At 41.7% G+C, this 12,994-nt stretch overlaps 1 protein-coding gene across 2 annotated transcripts in view; it reads right to left on the reverse strand.

Moving 5' to 3' along the window:
- Nucleotides 1-12,812, reverse strand: part of TRHDE (thyrotropin releasing hormone degrading enzyme) — a 338,491-nt gene extending 325,679 nt beyond the window's left edge. For both annotated transcript variants that reach the window (XM_074942032.1, XM_074942033.1), the window contains exons 1-2: nucleotides 11,822-12,812; nucleotides 4,008-4,281 (exon numbers count right to left, since the gene is read on the reverse strand). In XM_074942032.1, the coding sequence (XP_074798133.1) occupies nucleotides 4,008-4,281; nucleotides 11,822-12,615 (1,068 nt within the window). In that variant the 5' untranslated portion in view covers nucleotides 12,616-12,812. The remainder of the gene's footprint in view (nucleotides 1-4,007; nucleotides 4,282-11,821) is intronic.
- Nucleotides 12,813-12,994: the final 182 nt, after the last annotated feature.

A 12,994-nucleotide genomic window follows, 5' to 3' on the forward strand; every position in this document is an offset into this window, starting at 1 on the left:
CTATGTCTATATGACTGAGGAGGAAGAACAAAGAGAAAGAGAGGTCTGGGGAGAAGAGGGCACAGGAGAGAGTGAAGGGGAGTGGGAAGGTGGCCAGAAGAAAGAAAGAATATGACAGGGATGAGAGAGAAGAAAAAGATGCAAGGAACTGAGGGGATGGGGCAAGACAACAATGAAGAAGGAAGGGACTAATGGGAAAGTCAGGGATGGTGCAATATGGCCCTGAATAGACCTCAGGATTTTCCCCTTAAAACTGGTAAGTGGTATATATTTGATATTGTGAGAATTACAGGTATAGAGTCAGAGTTTACGGTCAGAAGGGACCACTAGGTCATCTAGCCCTGTGTATCACAAGCCACCAACATCATCTAGCACCCACAAACTAAACCCAACACTGAAATTAGACCAAGGTATTAAAGCCCTCAGGAGACTAAATTATTGTGTTACAGGCAGAGAATTGGAGGGACTGAGGTGCACCAGTGTCCAAGGCCCCTGAGGTGGCAAGGAACTCATCAAGTGAGATGATCCTGGCAAGTGACCCCCATCCCATGCTGCACAGGAAGTCAAAAATGGTCACTGAAAATCTGACTTGAGGGAAAATTCCTTCCCAACTCCACATCTGGGCCATCAGTTAGACCCTGAGAATGTGAGCAAGATCCAGCCAGCCGAATACCTAAGAAAAAGAATGGTCAGTGCCATCTTAGAGCAGTAGTCATTTCCAATCCCTTCCTGACCAGCTAAAACCCTGAAGCATGACATTTTTAGGAACATTAGACATAAACCAGAAGGGACCCTCAGGGCTGCTCAACCCTACCCTCACCTTCACAGGCAATCCCATCACACATTCCTACTCACAAATTTGTCCAGCACTCTCTTAAAATAATGAAGTTGTTTGCTCCCACAATGCCAATTGGAAGGCTATTCCAGAACCTTATGGCTCTGATGGCTAGAAAATTCCTTCTAATTTCCAGCCGGAAGTGTGTAATTATCTAACAAAATTCAGACAGTAACAAGGTATGTGGAGAATGTAATGTTTAAAGGTTGTTCTAGTCATCTAGTGGATTTTTCTGGATTATACACTTAGGCAGAAGAAGAGGAGAAAGGGCTTCAGAGTGGTTTAAAAGCAACTCCACAATTCCTGTATTTTTTCTTGCAACCCACAGCATGCAATCACTATATCATACAGCCTTACAACACCCAAAGAGATGACTTAGTTTCTGAAGAATGTGCTCTGGAAGGGACTCTGGTCAGGCCTCATGTGGATTGAACTTTTATGCTAATTGCTCACATGGACTGAACTGTGCTCCTGAAAGCCTGGCTTCCCTTGATTCCTTGTTTTCAAATGCATATTAGTCTTTGTAATGTACAACAATGGTACTAATGTGTGAGTGTGTCCATGTAATAAGTGACATTTCATAATTAGTAACCATTTTCATTTTATTGTTTAGGAATGGGCTACTTTAGCTACTCAAAGTTAATTTCTATTTAAGATTAAATTAAAATCTGTGATAGAATCCATTATCAGGCCATGTGCATTGACCTGGCTTGAAAGGCATTTGGATACTGGAATATCATTCCTTCAGAGGGAGGTTCAACTACTAATGCTTAATCCCTTTTTTAGTATGAAGCCAGCTGTTAATGTAACTTTTATTCCTTAGGAAGTTTTAATTACTCTTGATCCTAACCAGAAAGTGTTCAGTACAGCAAGACTGATCCATAAGAACAGAAGAGGCATCTTATTTATTTGAATGCTGGCAAGTCACAAAAGACACAATATTTTTTCAGATGTTTTGTGAATTGAAATTGAGTTCAATAAAGTGTCGGACTGACAGTACTTGAGAAATGAAGTTCTTTATTTATCCACAGAAAAAACACCACATAAGTTGCGCCAGTTGAAGCAAGATTCCTCAAATTGGGAAAGTGCTTCAACACCAGCGCTAGATGAATTTCCTTGACTATCCATTCATGTCTGTAAGTGAATTTGCTTTGGTCATGCTTTTATGCACAGTTTCTATTAACATTTCAGTGACTCTATTTTACTGGCAAAATTGTTGTGAAGAGAAACTTTTAAATTTGCATGTGCCAGTGTTTGGGAAAAACAAATGTTAAACGCACCCTGGAAGTGCCTGTGCATTTTTTAATTTGGGGGTATAGAAACAATAACACAGCTTATTTTAGCAATCACATAGAAATAATTCAGCTCAAATCTGAAATATCTGCAATCATTCCACACCGTAAAAATGCAGAAAGATTCGTGCAATAAGTGTGAATAAAATTAAACTGAAGGTGCTCAAGCTCTCATATATTACTTGAGCTAAAAAAGAATCTAAATTTATTTAATGAATTATTCAGTGTAAATCAGTCCCTCAGGTCTGCTCACTTCTCAAGCACTAAGATACCACAGAGAGGGGTGCAGTATAAATAACAAGCACAAGAGAAAAAACATTGAACAGGTGGAACCACCCTCCGGGCTGAGAGAGTATCTCAGCATACCTGGCTGTTCAGTTCTTGTCCTCTCTGCTGAGACTGCCAACAAGGGTGAGGTAGCGAGGAGGCATGGCCTCCCTCAGATGCAGATGTGGAGGGAGCACCGCAAGTCACCTGGTGGGTGGAGCCAGGAGGGCCACACCCCTCACACTGGAAGCAGAGGGGTGGAACAGGAAGGGTAAGTATAAAAGGCTGGCCGAGCAGCTCATTGAGGGAGCTGCCAAAGGAGACAGATGCTTCTTCCCTGCTGCTCAAGTGGGACACCAAGGAGAACTGTTGCTGCCCCAGAGACCAGCCTGAGCTTCCAGAGAGCCCTGCCACTCCCGACACTGAGGAACTGCTGCTGCTACCCTTGGCAGAATGAGGATGACCCCTGGACACAGGTACAACCAAGGGGGAGAACAGGAAGCAGCCCAGGGAAACCAGGCAACAGTCTGGTCAAGAGCTGGCCTGATACAGGGTCAGGCATGTTGCGGGCGGATCCCCACTAACCCAGTGGCGGATCACTCCACCACTGTTAGGGCCCTGGGCTGGGATGCAGTGGAGTTGGGCGGGCCCGTGTCCCCCTGCAACTCCATCGTTGGGGTGGGAGTACTCCCCCTCCTTAGGCCAGGAGGCCTGTGCTCCTCAGGCCTCCCAACCTGGGCCCCATAGACTGTGAGTGGCGCTCACCCCTACCTGGGTCCCAATCTAGCCTACTGCTTTTAAACGCTGAATCTATTTTTGTTATGCAGATTAGTTTGGCAAGAGTGAGCAATTTTTCTGCAAATCCAACAGAAAATCTAAATTGACAGTATTTTGAAATCTATTTAGCTGACAGAATTTCTTGTGTATATTTTGGCTTGTGATACAGTTCTGCTGTACTTGATATCTGAAAACAAAAACAAAACTGACACAAAGGATTTTTTTTAAAAGGCAGCAGCTCAAGCAACCGTGTCATAATCAGAAATCACAACTCTCAAAACTGTTTTCTTCAACCTGAGACTCCAAGTGAGGAGTGCGGGAAAGATCTCTTGCTTAGAAGCGTGACTTAAACAGGAAAGTGCACTTCCACAACTTTGTTTCTGCAGACAGCATACCAAACTATGTATCAGTACTGAAGGATGGTCATTGGAACTACATCGGTATTACTGCACACTTTCTGTACATTGCTCTATGAGCAATGTTAAATTGAAAAGGCCAGAGAAAAGTTCAAAAAGAAAACTTCAGAAAAAAAATCAAGCCTAAATACAGTAATGTACTTACAGGCTTTAAGTCTTCTCAGGAAACTTGTCCTGGTGAAGTAGCATATTCTGAAATGTATCGGACATGCCAAAACATCAGGAAAAGCTAAAGACAGAGCAAAGGCTCATTATTCTGAAATAAACAAGAAACCTTATAAGTGTTAAACAAGCAAGTACTCTAAGCACTGCTGGCATCATGTTTCCTTACATAAAGCAAGAATTTTCTAAAAACAATGTAGAACCCAAATATAGTATATTTAGTAGCATAGTATATAAAGTAGCATTAAATATACTTACTACAACCCCATTCTTAGTGGTAGTCTCCCGGTATGTAAAGTTGCATACTGCCCAGGCCAGGTAATACGTGGACATGAGAGGGGTCTGCGAAAAGTGATCAGTAACCCATCCATCTTCTTCAAAAACAGAAGTTTCCACTGGCATATTGGACAAAGATAAATAGGTTGCTTGATGCTTGATGCTGATTTTGAAAGTGGCCTTGTAGATGGGCTCATCAAAGCAAGGAAAGGCTTTTCTGGCATGAGTAGGAGAAAACTGTGTAACACCAAGGAATCTGGAACACAAACAGAAAGGAAAAAAAAGACATTACTGATTGACTATGTGCAGTGCTTGAGTCATGGACAGACTACATGATATTGCTAAAATATGGTAGTTTACCAAAATAAACAGAACTAAACTCTTAGCAGCAGCAGCAAAGCACAATCCATGTACTACATACTTCTCGTCCTAATAGTTCTGCTTTGATGTAGTTGTTCTTGGCATAAATTCTCTCCACATGTACTATAATGCAATCCATGTAATATAATGAGCCACAAATTTGCTAGAAACAACTTTACAGACATCGCACTGGTATTCAATAAAATACTCTCCCTTCTATTCATACTTCGTATTCTGCCACCATAGTTTTGTTCAGCAATATATGAAAAAGGCAATATTGGTCTGCAATGTAAAACAAATAAGCACAGTCTTCAGTTAAATTTAAGATTTAATGACCTTCAGGGATCTCACTGTGGTTTCAAATACTGATAAGAAAACTCTGCCTTTCTTTGGACATAATAATATATGTTCACTTAGCGTACCCCAGAGGACCATTATTTTCCACTGCTGATTATTTGTGTATTAATTGCATGTAGCTCTTTGAATCGCACAACAATCTATTGGTGTTGTAACTACAGAAGTCCAATCAGATGCATTCTGTTTATGTGGCCTTTGCAAGGTTACATACCTAAGCCACCAATTCAACCTCTACAAGTAAGGATGCTTTTTAGTCTTTTCCCAATAAATTTCATGAAAGAAAAACAATCAACTTCAGAGGCGACAGATGATCTCTTGGAAATATCTTAAAGAAAAAAGGAATTTGAAATATGTTGTACAGAAAAAGAGACCTATACATTTTAATAATGCCACACATACAAGTGTCTTTTCTTTGAAACTGTATAGACTCTTGATCCTGCAAAGGGACACTTGTGCACAGACCCTTACACCCACATTCAGGGGAAAATTCATCAGTATTGGTCTCTTTGAAGGAACAGAACCTACGTTTACATTTTCAGGGTATGCTTTATATTTTACATGTATGGATTATGAGTGGGATGGCAGTATGGTGTCATAGCATGTCAAATAGTAATATGAATATTGACTGGTTATGTGACTGTAAAGACAGGACATATGTGGCTGGTTTGAATGCTAACGTTTCCTTAACTAGTCATTTTCCAAATTTTTAATGAATGTGTTGATGGGAAATGCCCTTGAGAAACTTTAACTGTAAGATAAGAGTTTTTTGTGGGTGGATATCTATTTGATCCAACAAAGACAGTGGAAAGCCCTTGTAATCTTTTCAATTTAAAATAGAGTACTATTCTGCAACATGATTTTCTGTAATTCTGATGGAGCAAAAGTAAGATGAGTACCTTACTAAAAATTGAAGTGTGTATTTACTGACTGAGCTTTTTGACTTTTTGGTTTAGAGCATTTATAAGAGCAACACAGAATTAAGTTACTGGCAGTTTTATGACTCTTTTTTCTTACCATAATAGTATTAAGCCTAATATGTTACTTTTCAAATAAACAAATATGCAGTCATATAAAATATGATGTTTCACATGAGATTATGACTGATTTTCATAACAGCTAATCTTGTAAAATGTTGGAGCCTCTTATGTCAGTCAGACTTTTGTTATCAGTCTTTTGTCCAAAAATCGATATCTTATTTAGTTAAAAATTACTGAATATTTTGGAAGGCATTCACTGTACTGTGGCTTTCTTGTCTCATTATTAATGAATGAGGAGTTAGTAAATTCAGATTTATGCAGAAGGTAGCGAAATATAGGGTCAAGTGTTGCTCTCAGTTACACCAATAATAACCCAGATAAACTCTATTGACTTCAGTTGCATTACTCTGGATTTACCTCACCTTAACAGAGCAGAATTTGTCCAATAAAGAAATTTACTTTGCCTCATTTAGTCCACTTGCTTAAAATGGGCCAGATTCTGAATTCTTTGAACACCTACAATACCCAAGATATTCAACAGGAACTTTGAGTTAACATGGAAGGCAGGACTTGAGCTCGCTGTTAATAAAGCTAGGACTAATGAACTTTCTTCTCTAATTAACAATTTTAATGAGCTCAGATCCACAGGTAAATGCATGCTCAGGGAATTCTACATTCATTCTGACAATGTCTAAATGAGGAAACACTGTTTCAACAGACTAGCATCTAAAGAATATTAAGAGAGTATCAATGAGATCTTTAAAGGAATGGAAAATAATCTCTTAGTCTAACTACTGATAAATTCTGTATCATGTGTTTTTTTAAATAGCAAGATGTGCGTTACTGTATATTTCATTACATTCAATACAATATTGTAAATATGCCAAACTTTACCAATAATAATAAACAATGATATTTATACACGCACTTAAAAGGTGCCCATCATCACGGTATCTGGACTTCTATGTTATACTAGAAAAAAACAGCTGAAATTTCTCTGATCCCTGAAGATTAAACTGACTATGTGTATAAGACAATGTATACATTTTCTCCTAAAGAACAAAGAAATGAGATAAACGTGCAGAATTTCTCTAGCGTACAGAGATCATAGAATAGTTCAGGTGTTTTGCCACCTCTCTCTCTACATACCTTCCTTGGGCACTGCCATTTTTATCTTATAATTCCCAGAAATATCACCATCAAAAGTTATACTTCCAGGAATGAGAGCCTCACAGCTTGTCTATTCACCATCCCATGACAGTAATTTGCAAGTATTTTAATTCCATCTCATCTATTAAAGAAAGACATACGTTTCCTCAACAACTTGTCTATTTTGACATCTTGGTTGCTATAAGAACGAGGAATCAATGTGTTTGTTTTGTCTGAAAGTGGTAAGGAATTGATTTCATTTCATTCATGCAGAAGGTAAATAATCACCTCAGTTACTATAACATTCTGCAGAAACTATGCATTAATGTTTGTTGGATACTGCCAATAAATTACAGTGAATGATACAAAAAATATTTTGTATCATTTCACTTTCATTTTAGCATTTTATTAAAGGTACAGTACCTTCAGTGAGAAAATTAACATTTTCATAGTACTGCCAACATTTCTGACTGATTTACGGCTTTCATCTGTGGAGTCAAAAAGTAAGTGTATTGACTTCCTTCTCTATCTAAGGGGAGGGGGGGAACAGTAAAACCATCTACGAAAGCCTTGTTGCGCTTGTGAAGTCGCACAGTTAACCAGAACTATTCCCCTCTCATGTACAACATGAGTGAAAAATTATGTCAACAGTCCTTTTACAGCAACCACTACTCCAATGATGTTCCTATACTTTTCAAACAAATATAAGGATGTCAAAAAGTTAAGGCAAAGGTCTACCGGAACATCAAGATCCCACATAACTTGAGAGAAGCAATGTTATCAGATGCTATAGTAGAAATTGGTCTAACTTTCACACTTATGAAACAGCTATACATATTTCATTTGAAAAGCAGGTTATTAATCAAAATGCAAATTACTACTTTGCAGGAACACATTTTGAACAGACACCCCATTGTTTAGTGTGTCTTTATATATATATATAATATTACAGTGAGTCGTTAAGTTTGTGAAAGAAAAAGGAGTACTTGTGGCACCTTAGAGACTAACCAATTTATCTGAGCACAAGCTCACGAAAGCTTATGCTCAAATAAATTGGTTAGTCTCTAAGGTGCCACAAGTACTCCTTTTCTTTTTGCGAATACAGACTAACACGGCTTTACTCTGAAACCTGTCATTAAGTTTGTGATATTTCAAAACGAAAAGCAGTACTTCTATTAAGCACCTGAAACTATAACAAGTTTTGGTTACAGTTTTAAAATACATATTCTATTAAACATAAATGAGCAGGGTCCTAAACTTCTATAAATAAGCATAATTTCATTGACCCAATTATATTGGGCTAGATTCTCAGCTTGTGTAAAGTAGTATGATGCCACTGAAGTCAATGAAGTATATTTACAGTAGAGAGTGATTCGTGATCTAAATAATCACACTATGAGAGTGGAGTACTATATATTATATAATTGTGTGTCAAACTATCTTGCTTCTAACAAACATTTGACTGTAAATACTTGATCATACTTGGTGAAAAAGTATTATAACTGTGCTACAATTACTTTTTTGAAATATTAGATTGTATATTTAAGTTTCCTTTAATTATTTGCAACAAAGCTGAAATGTTCAGAAGTGAGCTAATTATGTGAACTGTGTCTTTTTCATTTCTTTATGTTGTAAAGTGAATTCCTTTACAATATTTCATTTGTTACAGAATCAAAGATTCTGAACAAACTAGAAGAATGCTGATTACTTCAGCCATAGTCCTTAATCGGGTAAGAGGCAGCATCCTTTTCTACAACTGAGCTCTGCAAAAATGTCATTTTACTTTGGTCTGACGACAAATCAAACAGTTGTAATGCTACCCCTCTCTGGGATTCTAACATCAATCGGTTTAAAATCATCAGGAACAAAAGCATGTTTTAAAAAGGGAGATGTTGACATAATTGAATTGGGGAGGTTCTTTTTCTGTCTTCCTTACTTTTTTGGCCTACTAGCCCCCATGTAAACTCTTTGCTTAGCAGGCAGTATCAAAGAAATGATTATGTTTAGACAGAGAGAATCTGTAACTAGGATTTTCTATGACAGACATCTTAAAAATAAATTAATTCTGGGAGCCCTAGTAACATAACTATCAGGAAGTCAGGCCCGCTTTCTTTATTACTTAGATTATAAGACCTCTGGGGTAGGGACCTTCATTTTGTTCTGTTTTTGCAGCTCCGAGCACAATAAGGTCCTAATTGATGACCAGGGCTACTAGGCACTACAGTAATTAAAATAAATAATAATAATAAAACATCTATTGTCATGTGAAAATAGCGAATAAAGGACTGATTCCACTCTCAATAACATTAGTGACCATGTCTATAGAACCGTATCTGCATCTGATACACGATCCACAAACATGATCCACAGATATAAATTGAATATCTGCAGATTTGCAGGGCTCTACATGTCTACATTACAGGGACTATACTGGCATAGCTACAGTGCCATAGCTATGCCAGCCTAACCCCTCAGTGTAGACACAGCCTATGCTGACAGATGTGTTTTTTCCATTGGTGTAGGAACAACACCTCCCTGAGTGACGGTAGCTAGGCTGATGGAAGCATTCTTCTGTGGACCTAGCTGCATACACTGGGGGTTAGGTCAACATAGCTACATCGCTCAGGAGTGTAGATTCTTCACACCCCTTACAGACTTAGCTATGTAAACCAAACTTTTAAGCAGAGACTAGAACCTAATATGCAGTAACTCAGCTGAAGTGAATGGAGTAAAGTGACAGCCGAATGAGGTCCTAAAAGATTGCTTCAAGCTTTCTGAATAAAATGCAATCACGTAGGTAACAACAGTACAAACTTATAAGTCCTATTGTAATGCACAAAATGCTCTTTTTAAAAAAATAGGTAAGGAGGCTCTGTTATATAAACATATTTTAGTTTGGTACAGAAAGAATTTATTAAACAGACCTATTTTCTACAGGTGAGCTTTCTATTATGTTTTACTTTATGATGCAATTGAAAGCTGATTCTTTCAACTTGTCCAGTCCCTAGCTGTGCAAAGACACTTCTTATATGTTGGAAGTGATGCACAGTTGTTGTTTTCATAATAAAGGAATAAATATATAAAGATGCATTTTAATCATCTCTTGTATACCTACTGGACTGTTTAGCTGTAAGCATACAGACTGACTGTTTCATTCACCTTAAAAGATGATTAAACTAACATGAAAATATATCCAGGAAGTAGTTCACCCTTGTCAAGTAAGCACTATTGAGTAAGTAGCCTGCATTTTATTAGGATAAAACTGCTTTGGAAACCTGGCTGAATGATAAAACTTACATGCTCTCCCAGAATATACTATGATAGAGTAGGCTGGCTGAATCAGTGAAACTTCCCTTGGAAGTCTCTCAGTGATACCTTGATTTAGAAAAATCTCAAAAAAAAAAAAGTCTCCCTTTTTTTTGTTTTTGCATTTTCTCTGTCATCCCTTTGCTGATTTTCCTAATTATTCTTTTAATTAATTTTAAGATTAGAGCACCGAAAATATGAAAATATATCCAGGAAGTAGTTCACCCTTGTCAAGTAAGCACTATTGAGTAAGTAGCCTGCATTTTATTAGGATAAAACTGCTTTGGAAACCTGGCTGAATGATAAAACTTACATGCTCTCCCAGAATATACTATGATAGAGTAGGCTGGCTGAATCAGTGAAACTTCCCTTGGAAGTCTCTCAGTGATACCTTGATTTAGAAAAATCTCAAAAAAAAAAAGTCTCCCTTTTTTTTGTTTTTGCATTTTCTCTGTCATCCCTTTGCTGATTTTCCTAATTATTCTTTTAATTAATTTTAAGATTAGAGCACCGATTATGAGTACCTTCAGTTCCCCTGGACATCACTGGGGGAGGTAAGGTGAAATAATGGTAACTCCTACTTCCACAGGAGCTGCAAACACTCAGCATCTCTCATCACCAGACCCTAGGAGTTGCTGAACAAATTATATGTAGAGGGACCAACCCTCAAAAGAGGGGGGAAGACCAGAACAGCTGTAACACAAAAATGCCTGTGCTCGCAGTCCTTACTCAGCCACAACTGCCAGTGGTTCAATGGGAATTTAGCCTGAGTACGGTGCAGGACTGGCTCTCTGGAAAATAACTAGCCTTACTTCCTAACAGAAGCATGCAAAGGTCTCTGGTATGCTAATTATTCACTCTCATTTCTCCTTATTGGCAATCAGCAAGCTACAGGACGCGGGGACCCTAGCATGAAAGTTCGGTATAGGATTAAAATGAATCCCTGCTCAGTGCTCTAGATAATGGTCACGTCAGAGCAGACCTTCTCTCTCAACTGCATCTCATAATCAAAGCGTCTAAAGGGTAGAAATGTCAGTGGCAAGATCTACAGCATGAAAAGAACTCCATACACTTGAGAACGCGACTCAGAACTGAACCGTACCAGGTCCTAGCGCCCAGCCGAGCTCCCTCTTCTTTAAGTGGAAAGTTAGTAACGATTTTTCTGTCACGTTTGGGTTACGTCTAACCTCAGGGATCCTGCCCCGGCCACTGACAGGCTTCTCGAGGACAACTGGCGATGGGGAGCTGACGGATGCATTTCAAGCCCAGCGCTTGCAAAAGTTAACTGTAATTTGGCCCCACCTTGAACATTTAACTTAATACTCCCGCCGCGTTCGGAGTCCCTGGCAAACTCCTTGCCCCTCTAGAGGTGCTTTATTAAGGGTGTGGTCCCTAGAGATTGTTTTTATAGTCATGTTAATTCCATGTTTAGAAAAAGGAGACTGAGGCTAAGGGGGGGGGGACAACACCGGTAGCTGCCCATCCTGGGTCAGGGGGTGTCCCCTGTGGCTGCAGACAATGAGACTGAGGATGACGGGGCATCTATCACCTGGGGCGTTCATAGTTAGGGCAGCCCTTTGCCCTCCACCCTCTATGGAAGCACATGCCGGTGATGGGGTGGGTCAGGTTTAGGGGGAGTAGCCGTACCTTCTCTCCCCGTGGAGCACATAGGAGCTGCGGAAGAAGCCCAGCAGCTCGTTCTCGATCAGGGCGCTGTAGATGATCTTGAGGTTGTAACTTCTCTGCGCCTCCAGGGTGCGGTTGAGGACCACCACGAAGACTTGGTTCTGCGGGTAGAGGAAGAAGCTGGAGACGTGCACGGCGCCGGAGAGCTTGTCCTCGGCTACCTGGACGGCCTGGATGTGCACGCGGTGGGCGTGGAGCACGATGTAGCGGCTGGCGTTCAGGCACTCGATCTGCACGTTCACCTCCCCGCAGAAGGTGAAGTTCTCCATGAAGGCGCTGAGCATCAGGTTATAGTGCAGGGGTCTCAGGTGCCGGGGCAGGCGCAACTGGGTCCAGGGCGGCGGCTGCCGTCGCCGCTGCCACTCCTCCTCCTCCTCGCCCGGCGCCTCCTCTTGGCGGCCGGGAGGCTCCCCAGCGTCGTGGTTGAGCCGGGCAGCCCCCGGGAGGCTCCCGTTGCCGCTCGCCCGGGCCGGGCTGTCTGCGGCGGCCGCCGCCGCCGTGCTGCACTCCTCGAAGCGCACGCTGAGCAGCACCGCGATCATGGTCACCACCAGCAGCGCCAGGATGGAGATGGCGAAGCCCAGCACCAGACGCTTGTGCACCGTGATGTGCCGCTCCGTGGTGCGGGGTCTCACCCCCACCGCGTCCGCCCACTGGCCCGAGAGCCCCCTGCTGCCGTTCCGCAGGGCGGCGTCCTCCTCGATCATCATGGGGGTGACGGACGCGCTCTTCTCCCGCTTCTGGTCCAGGGCCATCACAGCAGCGCCTCCCCCGGCTCCTCCCGCGGGGCCGCCGCCCCGCTGTGGGGCCACGCAGGCATGGGAGGCAGCGGGGAGCCGGGGCTGGGGGGAGGAACTGCCCGCCGGCGCTGCTGCTCCTCCTGCGGCTGTCACTTTCCGAAGAGCCACATCACACTTCTGGGAGTAGCCCCGGCCGGGGAAAGGCTCCTCTCAGTCCCCAGGAGGCTGGGGGGGGGGGGGGCTGGGGGGAGATCCCTGCCGCGGGGCCGCCCAGGGAGCGGGGCGGGCAGGCTCCGTGTGGCTGGGCGCAGCAGAGCGCAACTTGGGCTCCTCTTCGGGGCGCTGCTGGGCACTTCACCACATGCTGCCGAGTGCGACTCTGCGCGCGGGGAGG

This window comes from Natator depressus, chromosome 1 (assembly GCF_965152275.1).
Source record: "Natator depressus isolate rNatDep1 chromosome 1, rNatDep2.hap1, whole genome shotgun sequence".
NCBI classification, from domain to species: Eukaryota; Metazoa; Chordata; order Testudines; family Cheloniidae; genus Natator; species Natator depressus.